Genomic DNA, 22,581 nt, shown 5'->3' with positions numbered 1-22,581 from the left:
AGAGAGAGAGAGAGAGAGAGAGAGAGAGAGAGAGAGAGAGAGAGAGAGGGAGGACCTCCGGACTGGTTGATCACACTGGGATGTTGTTGCTGCTCTTGTCAGTGATGTGAAGCGACATTAAGGAGCTGATGAAAGGACTCCTGCTTGCGCGTGGACACATATTTCTACATTTTTTGCAGGTAAGCTGCTAATTTCTCTCTTTCTATGTCACTCTCTCCATATCCCCGTTTAAACTCTCTCTGTCTCTCTCCCTCTCTCTCTCTCCCTCTCCCCCTCTCTGGTCAAACTACACACACCTAAATACAGTATATATTATATGTATATATTTGCCACAACACTAGAACAGGGCGGTGCATTATTGTTCATACCTTTGGTGCTAAAGAGCGAGTTCATGCTGACATAATCCTCATAGTATTTTACCTCCTCCAGTACACACTGGTATTATGTAATATTCCAGTAGGTGCACTAACAGGAGGTAAAAAACACTGGTGGCATGTGATTATATATTACTCAAATACTTGAACATTTTAATTTCATGCTTCCACTTCACTACAACTTTAAAGGCAAATGCTCCACTTTTTACTCCACTAATACCCAGCCATAATTACTGTTCTTTCAGATTAAAATAACAAGATTATAATTTATAATGCCTTCTTACAGATGTAACTACCCAACTGTAAATAAAGTAGATAAAATGACTTCGACCTGCTACAACATGAAATTACGCTTACGCATTAATGCATCAGAAATAATAATCCAATACTTGATAACATTGACAATAAATTATTAGAAATAAATGTATATGAATCTTTTAAGAACATGTTTCTGAATATAGTTTTTATAGTTGTAGTTTTCTACTTTTACTGAAAAGATCATTTGAAATGCAGGACTTTAACTTGTAAAAGTGTAAAAGAATACTTTCAAATGTCTGCTCCACTACTTTTACTTAAATGATCTAAATGCATGTCAGAGACATGACGAATGAATGCAGATGCATGAGGCGTCACTGTATTCTTTGAGTATGACACGTCCTTTATAGTCATCAGATCTCAACCCAGTTGATCTCCTGCAGGCCATTATTGATGGACAGTGTGACACAGGAGGGAAACAAAGTCAATATAAATACTAATAAACACACTACCTACTGTGTGTTGTGCTCTCCAACAATGTACAACAACTCCCGACACTTATGTTATTGAATTACATTGTTTCCTTCATCTAATAATTTCACAGTGGTGCTGTTAGAAGCAATTAAAAGTAACATAAAGAAAATGTACTATAGCAAACACACTGTAGGTCCCTGTAGGGCTTTTGGAGGCGTGTTATAGTGATTTTTGGAAAAGGCTCATCCCTCTCTCTCTCTCGCTCAGCTTTCCTCCCAGGCTTTCCTCCCACACACTCCTAACTCTCTTGTTTCAGCGGTGAAGTACAGAAGCCTTAAAAGCAACAGTGCATGTTTTTTCGTAGGTTACTCAGATCAGCATGCATGTGTTTGAGTTATATAAAAGAGAGGAAATCTAAACAGGTGCAGGTGACGTAACGAACCCATATGGGTCAAGATACAAACAGAATACGTGAGCTGGACAGCAGGAAACTGGGTGGCAACAAATGAAATGCATCGCGACCGAGAAAGGATTACCAAGACAATATAGGATTCCTTGATATCTGTGTTGTGTTAAAAGCCACATTTCCAGTGTTAATGCATTTCAAGAGACAGCGGTTGACAGTTTGATGTAAAGAGCCTCACAGTAGCAGGACTGCATGAGGTCTTAGTGCTGGGCTCCCCAGAGGATATCAAAGCCTCTCTGTGTCATATCTAAGTGGCTTTCTCTCTCCACTCAGCTATGAAGGGCAACGCTACAAAAGGCCCTCTGACTTCAGTCCGACACTTACAGATTTATGCAACATGTTTGACACGTTTAACACGTTCAGTATGCTAAAGGCTGGACGCATGATATCTTTAGTGCAGATTTGATCCGTCAGCGCAAATAGTTGACAGTAGTGTAAAGAGTGTGAGGCAGGTTCTGGCTCGGTGCTATTTCAACAAACAAACAAAAGGAGGGAGGATGAAGCAACAGCCATGTTATTTAAAAAGTTACTGGAACAAAATCATGCAGGATGTGACAAGAAGTAATTTCAAAATGACCCAAAATGTTTGCTGTAAACATTCGTTGTAGTTAGCAGAGAGACTAAATGTACTTAGTTGCACACACAAGCATTAATGTCACTGATCATATAGTTTTCCCTCCCGACTAAACTCAGACTGACAGTTCATTTGGCTTCCTCGTCCACTCCGCGTCTCACTGAGCTGCTGAGTAAAACGGTATGAACACTGATATCAATGATGAACCAAAACTGTAAAAGTAAAAATAAGTTGCTGGTATATTGAGTTCTCAAAGGAAACCTTAAACACAGTCACGTGGATACAGATTGCGTAATAAACCTTGAACCAGGCGATGAACTCTCTGTCCCACGAGGACTGAACCTCTGGTCTTCTCACTGTGGGGTCGACTCCGTGACCCGGGTGTCATGGGAGTTGAACCCACGGGCTCTCGGCGACGGCACGGGTGCTCTATTACCGCGGGTCCCGCCTGCCCGGCTACAAACGCCAGTCAGTGTGAGATTGGTGCCGTCGCCGGGGCTGACATGTTGAATGGATGACAGGGCTGTGTGGGCCAAATAGACTGTCAGAGAGAGCTGGGAGGAGATGGATGAGAGGAGGGACGGAGGGACGGAGAGAGAGGAAATACCACAGAGAAAGATGAAGAAATTATGGAGTGCTGTTGTGGCTACAGGCAATACCTGACTCCCTCAGTGTCTCTGTCTCTGACTGTCCTGCCCCCCCCCCCCCCTTCTTTCCTCTTGCCTAACCTCTAGAGTATTACAAGCTCTGCACAGACATGTTTTGCTACCAGCGCTGGTGTTACACCTTAGAAATGTGTTTTTCGTGGCAACTTGACAAGTTACCTATACAATAATTGCTTTTACACTTTTCTTTCCCATTTCATCAAGTCCTCACAACAGCATTACTCTATGGTTAAGCGTTGGTTCAATTAGGCAACTTATACTCATAAAACGGTTTGTATCATATCCTACGAAAAGTTTCTCCTAATTTTTTTGCAGAGATAAAAGAAAGCAACCTCCTCTCTAAGACGTTCTGTGATTGTACAGTATCGTAATGTCACGCTACTTCTGCCTTTGCAAACAGTAGAGTTACTCTCATCTGTTTGTCATCAAGTGTGTGCAGTCTGCTTTGTCTTGCATGCAGACTAGGAGCAGAGTTTCTGTGCAATCTACAGCGAGCATTATTTACTGTGCTCCTACTGTCCAGTTAGGATTTTCAGAAGCCTTTTTATCTCAAACCAAACTCTCTCTAAGGACATTTATATGTGATTTTGAGAAATTGGCAGTAGCCTACTGCTGGCAACCATAAGCAAGTCAGAAGAGAAATGATATCATTCTCATTATGAAACTGCATTCAAGTCTATAAAAATCTGAACTCCTTGTCTCTCGTTCTTTCTGGAAATGCATCAGATGACGCAGTGAGTTTTACTGTATGTCTGCTGCATGTTGGAGGTTTTACTTGTTTTTAAATCAGTCTTCTTTGTAGCCGTTATGTGTTCGCCTTTTTGTCTTGACGTCATCGTTTAAACACATTTCCCCATCATCATATCTCTCGCCATGCTGGTTATGAATACGATTTTAATCTGAATTAACTTACACAGGTTAAATAAAATCACTCTGACAACCCTGGAAACTCATAATCCTCAGCTTTATCCAGCGTCTCAAGAACAAAGGTTACAGTGCAGCTGTTAAACGATATAAAACGTCAGCCTTCTATTTAAAATGAGGCTCAGTTTGTGGTGACAGTAATCAGTTCATAATGATGCTTCAATGCAGCAGCTGAAAGTCCTGAAATGCGTCTTTAAACTCTTCTGATGCAGAGATCTTCCTGCTGTGTGGAGCAGCACAAAGATATGGGAACAATGAGCTCAACTGACGTTACTTCATCGCTTAACTAAATACATTAAATTCATTTGTCAGAGTACTTTTATGTTCACTAGAATGAACAAAAATGGCCTCTGCACTTACAGGAATAGCATATGGAATCGCATTCTTGTCCAATTAAAATGCATTTATTCATCATATTATTAAAGAATAACAATCTGACAATAGCAATGAATCAATAATATCACAAAACTCTGCTCACTCTATCATGTTACACAACACACAGCCCAGGAGGAGTTATGTTATTACCAGCCGTAAGCCTGGGGGGATCATGTGTTCAGCCATATGTGTGTGTGTGTGTGCGTCTGTCCGCAGCCAATCTCCCATACTACTGGACCCATCACCCTCATATTTTCTGTGCTCATTCATGGCCGTCTGCTCGAGGACCTCTCGTGGTATTTTATTGACTGGTTTGTTGTGTCTTTGACCGCTAACTCCTCACTGCTCTTAAGAAGGCGCAGCAAGTGATCAACACCTGCTTTAGTAGCTAAAAGGCATTTCCAGCAAAGGGCTAGTTTAAAATCAAGCCTTACCGAGTCTGTTGCAGGTCTTTAGCTCAAAACATTTGACATGCATAGAAAAGTTTGGTACATCTTTGAACTGGAGCATCTGCAGATTAACTCCATGATACGAGATGAATAAATAAATCCCTCAATCCCTGTTTTTGTTATCTTCGATGCCATCTTGACTTGATGTTTTGGAGGCTAGAGGGAGACAAACCTGGCGAAGATCTGCACCTGAGTGCTCTTTTCTAGTTCTGTGATATAAATATATATATATAATATTAAGCTCATTTACTGTAATTTAGAAGAGGTCATGTTGTGTTTTCATCCCTCACTCACTCCTCATGCTGTAGCTGCTCCTCTTTGCCTTCAGTTCTTCCTGCGTTGCAAAGTCGGATTGGAGTTGACACAAATCCTTTGAGTTCTGTTTTTTCTCTCCGCCACACAATCACATACACACACACACACACACACACACACACACACACACACACACACACACCCCAGTCTTGTACTGTGTGTGTGTGTGTGTGTGAGGGAGAGAGATAGTTCAGTCTAGCTGCCAGAGTGTGTTGTCTGTAATATCTGTCTGTGTGAGCAGCGACAGTTATGTAACAACAAAGCAGAATGCATCGTAGGTTCACATGAGTCACCTACTCACACACACACACACCTACACACACACAGGAAGTGAGGGATTAGATTTTACACAGCACTCATGATGTATCAGAATTAGAGGAAGTGGGGCATGACATCTCATCGCCATGACTCGACAGTGACAGAGTGTTTGACACCTATGAACGGGTTTACTCAGCTCAATTCTATCTGTCGAGACCACTAACATATAACAATGTCTCAATATGTGTTTTAATAGGCCCGCATGCGCAAAGGTCTGTGATCGATGGCGATGATCTCTAAGACAAGCAAATTAATAAGAAAACAACAAAAAATGAAATGCCACAAACACGAAAAGAAACAAACGAAATTCGGCAGAGAGTGAAAACTGGCAGATTACGAGAACATGTAAAAATTATAAAAAAAGAATTTCCCTTCTGAAGAATCTCAGTTAAACTGTCCTAAATAAATAACTCCCACAATGGGATCATTGTAGGTCCCAATAGAGGGCTGCAGGAATGAGTCCTAAAAAGAGGACACGAGTCAGCATCTTTTCACCTTTGAGATTGTAATGCTTTGGTCTAAGACATGTTCTAAGACATATATCAGTAGACACCCCTGTGGTGAACTTTACATGTCTAAAAAAAACACTACAGTCGGCCGTAACAGTCTAGTTGTGTAAACTCATTATGTGACCATGATTTAATTTGTTTATAGCCTAACGTTAGCTTTTTGTTTTAGTTCTAGTGATTGCATTCATGCTTTTAACAGAGGTGTTTATTTGTGAAGATTATCTTGCTGAGCAAAATATGTAAGTATCGATAACGTTTGTTTGCCACAGAGGTTATTTTCTGCAATTATCCAAAATATAATGGAAGAAAATCCCATTGGCTTTTTGTGGAGGGGAACCAGTGTGATGCTAACTTCCTGGTTGGCCTTCAAAAATATGTCATCCCTGCAGCGCTCTGTACTAATGTAGTAAAAGAGCAATCAAATAAATCCAGGAACACGTCCAGTGTCAGTTGTGCCTTAACAGATGTGTAGGCAAGGTTTAGGGTGGATTGAATGATGAAGGACGCCCTCCAACTGATTCACGTTAAACTAAACTCTCTACAGCAGGGACAGGAAGTAACAGTTTAGCTGCGGTAACAAAAGATAAAAGGAAGTTTGTTCCAGAGAAAAGGACTTGAGAAAAGAAGAGGCGATGACGCATTAAAGTGTATTCAATTGGGAAAACCTTCATTTACATGTGTAGTTCGTTTTTACAGTATATTCATATTTTCTACGTATTCTTTCACCTCTGTAGTAAAGTAGTAGTATTTGCGTATACTGTATGCATTTATGTGTGTGTGTGTGTGTGTGTATGTGTGTGTGTGTGCGTGGTTCAGGTATTGATTGGAACATTTGAACCCTGTGGCCATGTTCCGGAAAGAGCAATGAACACACACACACGTATTCACACACAGGGTGGCGTGGGTGGCCACTTGACTGCCTCACACACACACACACACACAGAAATACACACCTACACACACACTGCCTGGCTTTATAAACAGCCGGGCTTGGAGGTTGTGACTCGCACATCAGTCTCTCTCTCTCACAGCTTCTCTCTTCGTTTATTTCTCTCATTCTCCATCTACCTGCCTGCTGTTTGTTTTCTTTCTGCTCCCCACATCGTCTTCTCACTCATGTGCTGATCTCTCTCTCTCTCTTCTCTCTCTGTGTCTTTGTAGTTACGTATGTAGCAGCCCTGTGCGGTAGAGACCAGTTGAAGTGGGCTTCCTGCCTGTTGAGATGTGCCAATAGGAAACACTGTGAACAGGGGGTTCATGCTGATGAAATTGATCTGCTCAGGTAAGGAACAAGTCTTCCCTCCTTCTTTCATCTTGTTTTTTATGCTTTAATTGGTCTCCTGACAGCGATTGTTATTTGTTCTGTGGATACCAAGCGGGAGGACATCTTTCTTGAAAGACACAAAGCGTGGTTCTTAGGTGATGAAAAAAAAGGCTGAATCTGGTACTCCTCTGGAAAACAAAGACGCCAAAATAGAAAGATGTTTATCTATGTGTACAGTTATTTAATATCAACATATTAGCAATGTTGTCAGTGTAAATAAATGTACTTTTTGTACAGTTCTATATAAATACATTTAGACCAAATGTCCTGTCGTGATAAACCAACACCAACGTATCCTCATAGAACGGCTCCTATGAAACGTTTCTCCTCGTTTTCTGTTGGTTTTCCTATGAAAGCCTGCAACACGTGTACATTTCTGTCTTTTCAAAATAAACTTCCATCGTCGCAGTAAAGTTGGGTTTAGGCAACACAACTACTTAGTTCGTAGTCGTCGTTTAGGTTAAAACCTATAAAGACTGCTGCAGCCCTGTGTGCGCTTCCTCGTTCATGATTACCTCGACAACATACTAAATCATTTTGTGGGACATATTCAAATTACTCTTCGTAGGTATTGTTATGCATGCTGGAGGAGACCAGCCTGCCACATACTGTAACGCACTCCAGCATGATGCATTTTGGGCAGTTGTTTATGGCATTAACACGTTTATAAAACCTGCAGTTTGGCTCATTTTGGACAGTTTTTGAGTCTCTGACAGTTTGAACATTTGCAGGAAACATACATGTAATTAAAAATTGTTTAATTTAAGTAAAATGAATATCCACATGAATGGGCATCGGCAGCATCGGTGCAAGAATAATCATTGGCCTTTAAATATATCCTTTCGTTTCAAATTATATGTTAATTTTAAGTTATAATTATAAATACAAATAACAGTCAACAAAAACATGTTTCTGAACTAATTGAAGAAAGTTGTGTCTAGTGTGCTTCTCCTGTATGATTTTATTTGTTGTGGGTCTCCTTTGTTTATTTTTAGCTGGATTACAGGTTGAGCTTTTAAACTCAGGAGAACAAGGTAGACATTTTTATGGAAGCTTCCAATCTCAATAAAAGATGAATCGCCGTCTTATGCAACAACTCCTGACCACACTGGAGGCAGGGAAGAGACGGAGAGGAGGGAGGAACAGATGGATGGATGAACAGATGAACGGATGGACAGATGTGTGTTTACTCGTCACGGGTTGCCCTCCAAGATAATACTCAATCCTACCTCCTTCCTTTCTCTCGCTCCTCAGACTGCTTCCCCTATGTATCTCTCGGTTCTTTTGACACCTTCTTTATATCTGTTTCTCTTTCTCTCCATGCACCTTTTATGACTCCCTCATTCTCTCCCCCCCCTCCTCCCTGTCTCATTCCCACTTTCTCTTCCCCTCTCTGATCTATTATTCACATCCCTCCCTGACTCCCTCTCTCCCTCCCTTGACACCTGAAATCCCCTCCGTCGGCTCCGGGCGTTTAGACCTCCACCAACAGTGCTTTCCACCAAGGAAAAAGAAATGGAGCGATGAATAAAAGAACAGAGTGAAGAGACAGATAAAAAAGCTTTGGGAAGGGCAGCTCTATAGACGTGTCAAGGCTTTCTGTCATCTGGCTTATTGTGTAGGTTGACATTTTACACAGTCCTGTGTAATTCTTTAAAAAGGGCCGGATCCCCGAGTCCAACCATGTTGACACCAGACGTTACACCATACTGGAAATATTCAAACACACCTGAGCAACTTCAGCTGTGTGGTGTTTTTGGATATCAGCAGATAATGCAACCCGTTCTCACTCCCAACTCGTCAATAGCGGACGCTTGGTCAGTGGCTCTTGACGTCTGATACCAATGCAGCTAGTCAGCCTTAAAGTCTGTATGAGACGCACAGGCTTTCAACTAACTCTAACGTAAACTCATCCACGTCACTCGACCATCAGAGCAACTGACGTAGTATAAAGAGCGGAAAAGGGAGGGAGGGGAGGTTGGACGGGTCAAACAAAAACAGGACTCTCACCCAGGAGACCGATGTTTGTGTCCCGCATCAAACCATGCCAACGTTGACTTATTTTACTGTTGCTTTGTTTACATACGTTAGTTAAATAATTAAGTTATCTAACAAACTTATTTTACATTACAAATGTACCTATTTTAACCAAAAAAGAGAGCAAGAAAGAGATAGTGAATGAGATTATCCTGTGGAGATAAAGCAAGTATGGATGTAATATGTCTTGCATTACGTTTTTTTCCCTTTTAATGTGTTTTGTAAAGTCCAGGTTTTCGCTGTGAAGCTTTTCTTTTCTGTCTGTCAGAGAAAGCTGTTGAGATGTATCACTCAAACCCAAACTGCTGATTTTGCTAGTGACCACCGGTAGAAGAATATGATTGCATCCCCCACCTAATGCAAGTTTGTGTTAAAAAAAAAAAGTCACCCAACTTTCCCCACTTAAACAAATTCTATAAATTCGTTTTGACCCACCTTTGGGTGCTTTTGCAGGGTGTGAAAGAGGCTGACATGTTCCACATGGCAGCTGTTTGTGCCAGAGGGTTGCTGTTGCTCTGCCCCAAAGAAGGGCATGCAGTCCTCAACCGCCAGCATAAACATCCACATCTGTCTTCATGTTGGGAAGAGAGGGAAAGTCACAGTTAACGTATTTACAGAGTAGATGTCCGACTCAAAAGTGTTTGTTTTTTCTATATATTGCTTATATATTTTGTGTTCGTGTTCAAATTAAGAAGGCTGTTAAAACACTGGAGGTTCTCACACCATTCGTAAATGAATGCGCTGTAATTTGTAGGTATTGCACAAAACCAATTCATATATAATCCACGTAATCATGAACCAGGAAGTATAAAGACCGCAAACACACACAGTGCCAGCTGGGTAAAAACAAAAACTGTCTTATTTTCCGTAGGTGTTTTAACCAAAAATACGATCTTTTCCAAATACTAAGTTGTTAAAAAATGGAAGTTAAAAAAAAAAAAAAGTGTATGCATGTAACGAGTGGAAATTGACACGTGTCGCTGCACTTTCGTAGGAAAACACATAAAAAAATGTAGTAATTTTTCTTAAGATATCATAAGAAATGCTGCATGAGGATATGTTGAAAGATTAATTTCTCAAGCCAAACAAACATCAAGAAATAGTCCAATACAATCTGAGTCATGACCTCGACCAATAAAGATGCGACAGTGTCATAAATATTACAGATTATTTTAGCAAACATAAGTAGTTGCGTGCATGCCATGCACACACTAATTTAAAGGGCCGTTGGTGTGCGAGTGTATTTGTGTGTGTGTGTGTGTGTGTGTGTGTGTGTGTGTGTGTGTGTGTTATTGCCCCACCCTCTCACATCACTTCAAAAGATAAAGGCTAAACACAATCTACATATTAGAGCACTGGCATGCGCGTGCATCAGATGAGGGGCAGATCTGAAATGGAATCTCCTTCTGTTCCCCCTCGCTGCACACATCTTCCATCCATCCATCAGCGCTGCGCCGCGCCGCCTCGCCGCCACCGAGCCATCAATCATCACATTCCCATGCTTTGTGGAAATGGGAGGGGAAAAAAACTTCATTTAACGGCGTTTTACCTTCTATCTCATCCACCTCCCTCTCTCTTTGTCCGTCCTTCCATCCATCCTTCTTTGCTCCCGTCCAATCTCAGTCACAGTGTAAGGTCGTTTATTTGAATCTATTTAAATGGATATGAGGCGTGTGCATATGCAGGGAGATTTCACGGCCCAGCAGGTCAGCAAATACCAAGGCTGTTCCACCTCACTAACCCCCATCAGGGCCCATAGACAATTACTACACACCACAGGTGGTCAAGTTTGCATATGTGTGTGCGTGCCTGTGGAAGAAAGAGCGGCCAAAGTAGCATCCATCCATCCAGCCGTCTATGATAAAACACCTGAAGAACCAGGGGTGAGGGGTGATGAGGCATGAGGAAGGGTGAGATATAGATGAAACAAGGAGAGCAGTGGACAGGAGCGAGGTACAGTACAGGAAGTGAAATGGTCGTCGGAGGAAACACAGCATCACTCTCTAGGGGGAGTAGGGGAAAGGAGAGGAGAAAGAGAGAGAAATTGAGGGAGGTGGCTTGGAACGTTTGAGAGAATAAGGTAAGGGGGAGAGGGGGAGGGAGAGAGGAAGGAGAAGTGAAGGGTAAATGTCTTTGCTAATGTCTTTAGTGCCCGTATTGACTAACGCTAGCTCCCTGTGACTTCACCACACTCGCTGCATCCTCTTCTTCAGTTCATTAACTCTGCCATTTGGAAATGGACGTCTTGGCTCAGCTGTTCGATGTCACCATGGATGGATGTGCAGAGTGTCAAACATTAAAGGGGACATGTCATACTCGTTTTCAGGGTCCTACTTGTATTTTGGCTTTCTACTAGAACATGTTTTCATACTTTAATGTGCAAAAAACACATCATTCTTCTCCTCTCGTCTGTCTGAATATTCCTGTATTCTCTCTTTGTCTAAAACGCTCAGTTTTAACGTCTGTATCTTTAAGTAAAAATGCCAGTCTGCTCTGATGGCGTACCTTTTAACATGGGTGCTTCTTCTTCTGTGAGGTGGACGACGTGCAAACAGATTCAACATTTATATTTTCCAGCTGTTGTGGTTTTATTGCAGACAGGTGCAGTGAAACTGCTTATTGTCTCACAGTTTCTGAACATTTAAAACAATTAAGTTAAATGATGAAAAGAGAAATACTCTAAATCTTCAGAGGTTGAAGGAGAGGACTTGAACCCTTTTCCCACCAAAATGAGGCTGTATGAGCAGGTTTTAAAAAGCAAGAAAGTAAGTAAGTTACTGTTGATACCAGTAAGCACATTTATAGGAAATACAATGAGTTTATTACTGAATTAGTTTTTATTCCTTAATAAAAAACATCCTAATCCTAATATTGTATCCTCCATAACCCTGCAGTGTGGAGAGATTTTTCGAAAGCAAAAATAAAAAAATGAAAACGTTGGCATTGGTTGTAAAAAAAAAAGAAAATGTTGGCATTCAAAGGTATATGCTAAACAGAGGGGGGGGTGCTGAAGCCGTTTTAACATGATTAAACATCGCTTCTTACTTCCCTCTCCACCTCTTTCATCATCTCCTCCGCCTCTCCTCCACCTTTTATCCCCTACACAGCACTTCTGAGAGAGAGGGAGGCAGAAAGAAAGAAAGAAAGAAAGAGAGGGATGAGCAGAAGGGCGAGAGCCACACAGGGAATCACACATATAGACACAGAAAGAGAGACGCAGACAGCGTGAGAGAGTGTGAGAGGAGGAAGGTCAGAGAAAGAAAGAGATCACAGTCTTATAATTCAGAAGGGAGAGCTCTGTCTGAAATGGGCTTCTGTGATATGACGTTAGGACTATTTTGACTTTTATTCGTCTGACTGTTGCCTCTGAGCCACCGGCCCTGACTGGATGTAATCCTCCTTCAGCGGCCCGACAGACGAACAGATAGAAACAACTCAGATTGTGTGACGGGTTTGTCACTGGACAGATTGACGGACCGCAATTCCCTGATTTGAAAAAGACCCCTTAATATATATTGTTCACGATGCCATGAAAGAAAGAAAACACAGCAATGTGTTTTGATATCTCTCAGAATGGTTTGTAAAGCTGCTCTGAGATGAATGTTTCGCCATCATGTGAAACTTTGGGCATGTGGCTGCCTGTCAAGACTCTCTCCGAGGACACCGGTGCATCCACGTCTTTCTTCTTTGAAATGTCAAAACAATTTCACAGCTTCACCCGGGCCAGAAAGGTGATGATGTCGTTAGACAGATTACTGCGCGACAGGAAAGGCATCAGGCGACCGTCAAAAAGGTTGTTTGCTGCTCTGTCTTCTTTCTTCCTTTACAAATGCACTTCCAAAAGTGAAGATAAGTGACCGGATGAGTATGGTGGGAAGTAGACAACGTCTATATCGTGGGTCCATCCTCATGTTGCTGTTCTCAGATCTTAAACAGCTAAATGTCCCCAAGCAGTGTCGTAGTACTGGAGATCCGTCTTGGGCTCATACACCTTTTTGAAGGTCCTGTTCAGCATTTTTACTGGGTCTCAGTCTCAGACAAAGAGGAGGTTGTTTGTTGAGTGTGCTGTTGATGCACACTACTTGTCATTACCTGTCAGTCAGGAGAGAAAGTCTTAGAAACAGTAAAGGCAGACATGGGTGCTTCTTCTTCTGTGAGGCGGATGTGTGAACAGATTCAACATTTACTCAAAGTTCATATTTTCCAGCTGTCGTGGTTTTATTGCACACAGGTGCAGTGAAACAGCTCATTGTCTCACAGTTTCCGAACATTTAAAACCATAAAAATAAATGACGAAAAGCGAAATATTCTAAACCATCGGAGGTTGGACGGAAGAGAAGATTTATACCTTTCTTCCACCCAAATTAGTATATTCAGGGTTTTTAAAGGTGAGAAAACTTGCTAAAAAATAGGCGATATACTCCTTTCCCATTGTCAGTAGACGAGTACGCTTTTCCATTTCTTTTCTGGTGTGTCACGTTCAACTTCACATAAGCGGCAGAAAACAAGATTCGTTAGCAGTGAAAATGTTACGATACTTATTCAGTCTTTCTTCAAACTCAGTGCCTTACTAATTTAGAACAAAGTTTGAGCGCTACTGTGATGAAGACAGACGTAATTTGTGGCAGAGACGGCAAAGAAAAGCGCCGAAACAGGGGCGAAAATGACCACCTGGGTGTCATGTTTCCATCGCTGCCGATCAGAGTTGGAGTCGATAAAAATCTGTAACTACTGTAGAGTCATTTGTCCCGGGAATGAATGCCGAATGAAACCTTTCCCACTGAAGACATAAGCCAGATGTTAGTGGGTTTTTGGTCCAGTAGGAAAAAGGGCTCAAGAGAGGACAGGTGTCGTGTTGTGACTTGCTGCGAGGTGAGATGGCAACAGGAAATCAGTCACATTGTTCCCAAAATACATCAGAGCCACACTCTCTAGTGAAATAAGTAATCACAGCTTATTTCCTCAATTTTAGCAGATGGCCTCAGTGGGAAAGTGTGTACATGTATGGGTACACTGTGTGTGTGTGTGTGTGTGTGTGTGTGTGTGATGTATCAAACATTGTATTTTCCGTCTTGATTAACCAATCATAGCTGGATTTAAAGTGCTCCCCGACCATTCGGGGGTTGAAACTATGAGGCTCACTCACCAATCAGCAATTGACGTTTCATGGGCATCGACCAATCATAACTTGATCTGCAGAGTTTATCGATCAATCAAAGCTGGATTTACAGAGATCACTGACCAATCACAGAAGGATATACTGCAGTCATTGCCGGGATTTATGTTCTGTTTGGTTTGCGTCACAGAGAGGCACACTGAGTTTGTGTGATCTATATTTGCATTTGTTTAACAGAAATACATATTTTAGGCATAATTTATTCATACTGTTTTTTCTGCAACTCTGTGCAGTGATACAATCAGACCATATAGGAGGCCCAGGTAACCTTACAGGTATTAATGCACATTCTTCTATCGTAAACACTGGACGTATCGTAGGAGGAACTGCTGGAGCATATCACAATTTGTTAACTCCAGAGCTCTCCTTCACATATTGTAACCTGTGCTGAGCAACTTTACCTGATAACATGTGCATAACTATGTTCCCATAATGATTCACTAAAGCCACTCTAGTCTCAACACTGAATACAAAGAGATTTACATTGATTGCTATTGATCCTCTCATGTAACGAGCGTAAGGATTATTGGAAGGACTCGATCACTCAGGCCTGTGATGCAAATGTGTCCCAGCCCGGATTGACGGACTTTATGCAGGAAGCGTTTTGCAGAACAAACTGCCTAAAACCTTATTTGATAATGTTGAAAAACCAGGAAATGCTTTTTGCCATCCGTACCCAAGGTATACCTTCTTGACCCTCTCATATTCACATTAAAGGGGTTTTTGGGGGGAAGTTTGAGATAAATTTATGATTTGTGATAATAAAGAAAAAACTGATTTGACTTTTCTAGTCGTCTAGTTTCTCACAGATAAAATCACAAAGACTTCAACACCTAATTATTCAGAATCACAATTCCCATAATTCACCAGCGGTGATGTCAAATAAGGGATGCCACAACAATAACAACAAGGGATGGTGGGAGCCCAACGAGTGAGGAACGGGTGGATGATTTAAGGCAGAGGAAGGCAGGAATGTGGGCCAGCATAATCTGTCTCTCTGCCATCTATCCCACATGGGAGAGAGAGAGAGAGGGAGAGATTAAGGGGATGTATGATGTATTCTGACCCATATTCACACACAGTGATGTTTTGTGACCCACATACAACCTCATCTAAATACACATCCCAATTTTAATACCGATATGTGTGTGGGTGCGTTAGTGTGTTCAGATTGAATGCACTATTGTACTTAGACTATCGTAGAACCGGTTAACCTACATTGAGATGGAGGCCATGTGTACTTTGAGGTTTTTTTGTGGCAGCTCACTGGATGACAGTGAGTATCATTTATTCTTTCACTGAATGTGAGAGCTGTTAACAGTCATTTACACCCAAGTGTGCCCCCCCAGTCTCTTTTTGATCACATGGCATCTCTTTGTGGCAGTTCTGTCTGTCTTTCTCATCATTTTGTGGCATTTTGTACACTTTGTCTTTCTTTGCGGTCATTTTGTGTCTCTTTGTTGTGGTTTTATGTCTCTTTGTGGATGTTTTGTATCACTTTGTCAACTTTGGGGCTCTTCTTCTCTTTGTGCTCATTTTGTGTCTCCTTGTTGTTATTTTGCGTCCCTTTTTTGGTCACATGGCATCTCTTAGTGGTCATTTTGTGTCTCTTGGTGGTCTTTTTTGTGTCTTTGTAGGTATTTATGTTATTTTGCGGTCGTTTGACCTGTCTTTGTGTTTTTTCTGCATCTTTTTGTGGTCATTTTACATTTCTTTATAATCATTTTCTATGTCTCTTTGGTAGTTCTTTGCCTCTTTTAAACTTTTTTATCTTCACACAACAACAAAGACAGGCAAAGTGAACACAGTCTCTTCAGACCTGTCCAGTAATCTATCTATGATACAATCAGATTTCAGCTAAAGCATATCTTCTGATTCCCCCCCTCTCCGGTAAAATAGAGCCGTTTCAAACAGCAGGATTCTTGTATGATCATGTATGCAATCTTTAAGACGGAGAAAGAGAGAGGAAAACAGGAAGAGTGAGCTCTATTTGCAGAATTTCAGATGTCATGCTCTGCTCACATTTATCAACTCTGTATGTCATCGCTGTCTGTCAACATCAAATATCAGCTATGATTTAAATCTACTGTATGCAACTTTTTTTGCCGGGAGTCAGCGACGTGTCTGTCTCGCCCTCTCTATTGTCACTCGGTGCCACTGCACCTGTCACTCATATTGATGAGCCGTCAACCTTGAAACAGCATCAGGCCTGAGGTTGAGGGAACCAATGTGTGTGAAGCATCCACAGGCCTCGCAGAAACAAACAGTGAACACTTCTGCATGGAAAGAATGAAAACGTCTTCTGAACAACAGTAATATTGGAAAGCATAAAGAAACAAGGGTGTATGCCTTTAGCAAGGTAAACCGGACTCCACTGTGATGTTGCTGGCCACATCTGGATACGAACGGCTCACTGCAGGCCGGCCCGCAGCAAACGATGGGCTTCTATGTAACTTAATAGTCCATTCACTTTAACAGAGTGCTGTCTTCTTGCACTGCTTTTACATTACGCCCTGAAATGAATCATTCACTTAAGTAGATGTTAAAAGGCAGGAATAACAGAGCAGCATATGGAGCCCTTTTCATCAATGAAATACTAACATAGCTGGCTTAATCTTTCTGTTAAAGTAATGTAAATGTTCCTGACTTCATTCAGACAGAACAGGACATCTATGAAGAGAGATGCAATGCTTGCACCAAGCTGTGAGATGAATATTAGGGAATAAGTGTGTGTTCTGTGGGTTATTTTGCCGTTAATCAATGACCATCGTGACCACAAGGGACAGCGGCCTCAGCTGCTCACATGTGATGCCTCTCATACATTTTCTCATCAATGTTGACATTGCAGAGAAAAGTTTGACACCGAGCTGGATGTGACAGCTTGGACTGACAGAGTGGATGTATTGTCGAACTGAACGGCGATGCGTTCACCTTGTTGTACATGCTGGAGTTCCTTTGAATGTGCGAATGTGATGCGTTCACTAACTCACACACGAACTGAAGCGCATTTGAATGTTGTCGCAAAGCTTCGGGGAAGAGTTGAAAGATAAAGTCAGTGACGAAGAAATCTTTCGAACTGAACAAAAGGATTTGAATCAGCGAAATGATTTGTGATTTCCACTGTTCAGTGCCAGGATTGTAGCACCACATACAGCAACAGGTCTGCCAGACAGTCACATGTAATTTGATTGTTTGTGTTCACAGCTCATCAATAATGCAGTTGTTAAATGGGCAAATCGATGTTACTGTTCAATATTACTCGAAATGATGGGAAAAAACTAAAATATTACAGATCATGGAGCAGGAGGGGCAACCTTTTCGATGTTCCTTACCCAATTTAATTTACACATTGATTTATTTACTGCTGGTTTAACGGATCAATTTAATTTACAATGCTAAAATACAACTATAGTGATATATAACTTGAAGCCTACTATATTGTAGACTTTAGGTGAAGGTATGTCAAATACATTAAACTTAATATCGCTGTGACGCTGCATACGAGAGACTGACTTTTAGCCGAGGAGCTAACCGTCGTGCTGTTTCGATCAGGGCTCTGGAGACTTTGTCAATAAATCAATATTGATAAATCCAACAATCTGTGATTATTAATACATTTTTCTATCATCAAAATAGATGTTATTGGTTTTAGCCGTTAGCACTAGCATTTCCTGATGCCTTGGGTTGAGACTGTCGACCAATCAGGGGCTTTGTTACTGACTTGTGGACCAATCAAATACTGTATTGCGTGGAGCTTATGTGCCTTACTTAGGGGCAGACTGACAGCATAGTTTTTGCTTCTTTATCGCCCCTTGACCTCCTCTGCTGAGCTCCACTGGTTGAACTTCTGACTTTGCTGCAGTGATGTACAGGTGTCCTCCAAGACCCGCTGACATCACTGCTGGGTGTGGTGAAGCAGGGCCTCCTCCATTTATTCTCCTCCTGGTTTCCCTGCTCCAGTGGTAATGAAACATGATGGTTTAATGGTCAATGTCCTCCCTCCTGCAAACACCAAAGCCCTCCTGACATCTGTTCAATACAACAGGAAGGATCAGAGAGAGAAAAGGAAGGGGAACAGCAAGACGGGAGGATGTGTGTGTGTGTGCGTGTGTGTGTGTGAGAGAAAGATGTCCTCTCTGAGCCCGCTGCTGTCCTTTGACCAGGCTGTAGGAAGGTTGAAGCTTTTCCAGCACACTGCACAAGTGAGGAGATAACATCTGTCACTTTATGTCACAACAAAGACAAAAAAGATACTGTGCATCCTTTACTGTCAAAGCTTCTAAAACCAAAGCTTTGATGGTTAAACATCTCAGTTAATGTTATGATCAGTGCTGCCTTGCAAATTGGTAGTATTTAGTAAAACTCAGCAGTGCCTCCCTCACCCTTACATATTCAATGGAAACAGGCCCGTTTTACTGGAGTCTTTCTGAAAGGGATATTTATAGTGTTAACACTGCTCACGTGTCACAAAAGGAGGAATAACATTGTTTCTGCAAGCAGTGGAATATCTCTGGCATCCTGAGGGGTTCACATACTGGATCCTGCTGCTTCTGATCATGAACACACACACACACACACGCACACACACACACACACACTGAGAAACACACACTGAGGAACACACACTGACTGCGTTTACATGCAGTCTCATATTCCACTGTCATTCCGAATATGACAATATTCCAAATTTGATCCGGTTCATGTAAACACCACACTCCGTTTGGAATGACTGAATCAGGCCTTATTCTGAATGGAGCATTTTATGATTAAAACATGTGGGATATGTCGATATATTATTCTGGTTTTATAAATATTCTTTGAACGTGTATACAACGCATTCAGAATATGCGCCTCAAAAGGGTTTTTTTTCGGCACTGTTAACCCGTCAACACACTCAAAGTTATCACAGGTTTAGATTCTCTATTATATGTAAAGACCAGTAGAAACAAGCTCCAGTAGCGCAATCGGTCAGCGCGTGGTACTTATAAGACAGTACACTGAGTCATGCCGAGGTTGTGAGTTCAAGCCTCACCTGGAGCATTTTTATAGTTTAACACAGTGTTACTATTACCGGTGATGTAAAGCAGCTGCTAGTCGATGGACAGTGACAAATAGTAAACACAACGTGGAACTCATCAATCTAAGACAGTTCTGGGGCGTTGCAGAATAGTTTGAAGCTTCCTTCAAATGCTGCGCTGACTTTATTTTTACATGTCAGTTCATTATGTTTGAAGCCGGTGTTTCTGCACAGTTGCAGATAAAGATCATTCAACATTAATATTAGAAATAGATTCCAGTGGGATTGACTCCTGTGGTCCAAATATCTCCAATAACTCCAGAGCGTTGTAAAGTCAACATTTAAAAATCTAACAGAATAATTTGCTTCAATCCATATTTGTTGGTGTTCAGCCTTTCAAAAACATTTTCACTGTGGAAAACTGTTCGCTTCTCCAATTGGCCAAATCCACCATTTAAATATCAACGTGCCTGGTGCTGACTCAAGGGGATGGGAGGTGGTACTGGGATTGGTTTCATTCACGAGTTACAGCCAAAACGCCACACAGCATCATGCCAGACAACGTCAACGTCACACACTCAAAGTTATCACAGGTTTAGATTCACTTTCCTGTGAAGGAAAGCATGAAATACGCTCCAGTGGCGCAATCGGTCAGCGCGCAGTACTTATAAGACAGTACACTGTAGAGTCATGCCGAGGTTGTGAGTTCAAGCCTCACCTGGAGCATTTATATGATTTGATATGTTTAAAGCATGGAGCTATTAACTGTACATGTTTAAACTGTTGAAATAATGGTTTACTTGCAGCATTCAGTGGCAACAGTGAAAATAAAGTGGAAATACAGGAGTCTTCGGTTGTAAAATGTAGTTATTTGTAACTAGTTAAACTAAAATATGTTCAAACCCTTCAGTGTAGTCTGAAGCTCATCCACTCCTTTATCCACACCTCTCTAGATCATTTTAAAAAGATGATTAAAAAGTAAAGTAAAGTAAAAACTGCTCCCCTCTTGGGAGGTCCTGAAGGTTCACCTCATCTCTTACAACCCCACACAAAGAGGAATGTGAAATAAATAAATGTGTCTTTGTAGGTAAGAAAATAAATGTTAAAAGTATAATATTGTAATGGGACAATAACAACACCAGCTGAGAGGTTAATTAGTGCAGGTGTTGGCTAATGCAAATCCAGCTCAGAAAACAGGAAGAAACTTTGGTCATGACTCAGGAGAGAGAGAGAGAGGAGCTAAAGACGCTCGGTGCCAACTTTCCATACTTGAATGCAGAGAAAAATCTGCTCCTCGCAGCGTTTATTATTATTTTTTGATTCACGCCTTCTGTCCCGCTTATTGTGATTAGCAAAGAAACAACGTGAGGTACACAAAAGTCCTTTGCCTCATGACAGACAGAATAAAATAGTCGACGGGTCCAACAGGTCCAGTTTGGTGCCATAGACGGAGCGATCAACCGATCAAACAGTGCAACAAACTCTCAACATGCTAAAGAAATATACAGAAACCGGATGATGTTGAGAGCTGCCCAGACGGCAGGAATAAATATTGGTGCTGTACGTTTCCGCAAAACACGGATACGTTTTTCTATTCGGTCATGTGAAAACCGTTATCTTTGAAAGTTGCGTGATATAATAATTAGTATAAGAAGCTCTCACCCAGGAGACCGCTGTTCATGTCTCATGTGAAACCAAAAGTAAATGTTGACTTCATGCTCGTTATGCAACGTTGTTACACTTCTTACATGTTACCTAAGAAAGTCTGCTGAAGGGCTGTTGTTATTTATCCACTCTAGCCAAGTTGTTACTTTACGTTATTACGCGATGATCTTGTAACCTTAACAACGTGTTTTTGTTGCCTAAATCCAACCAATCTTTTCACGTCTTTGTCCTTTAAAAACAGTGGAAACCGGAGCCAAATTACATGTATGCGTATTTTGAACACTTGTCACTGTGCCTTTAAAACATATTTACCAAACATATTTTTGGGGTCAGAAACGTCGGCATTCAACATATCCAGTGTTTTGCAAAAATGTTCTATGCTTTATGAGTTTGTTTCTGAAACATTGTTCAAGGCACTCAACTCGAAATTAAGAGTCTACAAAATAAACTATTGGGTGCAAGAAATAATATTATAATATTTATATTATTTAATATATGTATATATTTTCTTTTCTTCCTTTCTTGGGGAAGGAAAGTGTATTATTCTTGGACTCCATGTCAGGGCTTTGAGGAGTGACTGCATGCTGCGGTGAGATGTTTTCAGTATCACTTCAGCAGATTGGTTTAAAGATCCAGCTGTGTGGTCAGACATCTGCAATGATGTTAATGCATCCTAATGAGCATGTCTGGTCTGACTGCAGTGATTCTGATTGTTATGTGCGACCGGCTTAATTAGCCTTCAGTGTCAAACGTGATAAATGTTGTCCATTAGCTAATTAGGGTTTTAGGCTCATTTTAAACAAGTTCCTTAAACATACAGAGCCAAGTCAAATCAGTCACCTCATGTAAAGTTGTGTAACATGTTTCTTTTAAGCTTTTTAACAATTCACTTTCTCCACAGTGTTTGAACAGTTAGTTTGGGGATCTTGAGCCGTTTCGTTGGCAACAACAACACTTCCTTTGCTCCATGTAAGAAAAACACACACAGGCAGCGAATGCTAGTGAATGAGAGAAACAACAAATGGGTGACTGAAGGTCAGTGAATCAGATCCCACTCAGCTCTCCAGCCCACACACACACACACACACCACACACACACACACACACACACAGCCTTGGTCTGTTTAAAATACATCAGCTAAGAAGTACAGATGTTGTAACGGTCTAAATTCTCTCCGTTGCTTCACGGTCTCTCGCGGATATTTGTCTCAGCCTTTATCACATAGGATGATTGTAAGTTGGAGTTTGCTCATCATTGTTCAGGAGCTACGATATGTTACTGTACATTGCATATACTGTAAATGAACAAAAAGCTAAATAAATGTCTGCAACAATTACAATAGTTTAAAAGCCTTACTCACTGGTAATTGGGCAATAGCTCTGAGGCAATTCACAATTGTAACTACATTTAATTGTTGTTTAAAAGTATGGTTTATATCTTAACAAAGAAATTAAGATTAAGCTATAACCCAAAGCGGGTGTAAATTTGACTGTAAATGTGCTGTACAAAACAGTTTTATATTGGTTTCATTTCCACCATGCAGATCATTCTTAATGACTAAACAGAGCCTGAAGACTGTTCTGACCTTGAAGAAGAAGCTGAAGTCTCAGGAGGGATGTGTGTGTGTGTGTGTGTGTGTGTGTGTGTGTGTGTGTGTGTGTGT

The 22,581-nt window shown here is 41.2% G+C and overlaps 1 protein-coding gene and 2 non-coding genes across 3 annotated transcripts in view; all 3 read left to right on the top strand.

The window, feature by feature from the left end:
* The first annotated feature begins 7 nt into the window (after positions 1-7).
* The window catches only part of bean1 (brain expressed, associated with NEDD4, 1), a 40,729-nt gene continuing 18,155 nt past the window's right edge, over positions 8-22,581 (top strand). The window contains exons 1-2 of the mRNA XM_031876308.1: positions 8-179; positions 6,860-6,980. Coding sequence (XP_031732168.1) covers positions 6,956-6,980 — 25 coding nt within the window. The 5' untranslated portion in view covers positions 8-179; positions 6,860-6,955. The remainder of the gene's footprint in view (positions 180-6,859; positions 6,981-22,581) is intronic.
* trnai-uau (transfer RNA isoleucine (anticodon UAU)) lies at positions 19,185-19,275 on the top strand. Its single transcript is given in 2 exon segments — positions 19,185-19,222; positions 19,240-19,275. It is a non-coding gene; the product is annotated as a tRNA-Ile (tRNA).
* trnai-uau (transfer RNA isoleucine (anticodon UAU)) lies at positions 19,885-19,978 on the top strand. Its single transcript has 2 exons — positions 19,885-19,922; positions 19,943-19,978. It is a non-coding gene; the product is annotated as a tRNA-Ile (tRNA).

This window comes from Anarrhichthys ocellatus, unplaced genomic scaffold (genome assembly GCF_004355925.1).
Source record: "Anarrhichthys ocellatus isolate YVR2014 unplaced genomic scaffold, GSC_Weel_1.0 scaffold3, whole genome shotgun sequence".
Taxonomy (NCBI): domain Eukaryota; kingdom Metazoa; phylum Chordata; class Actinopteri; order Perciformes; family Anarhichadidae; genus Anarrhichthys; species Anarrhichthys ocellatus.
This window is presented reverse-complemented; position numbering and strand designations above follow the sequence as displayed.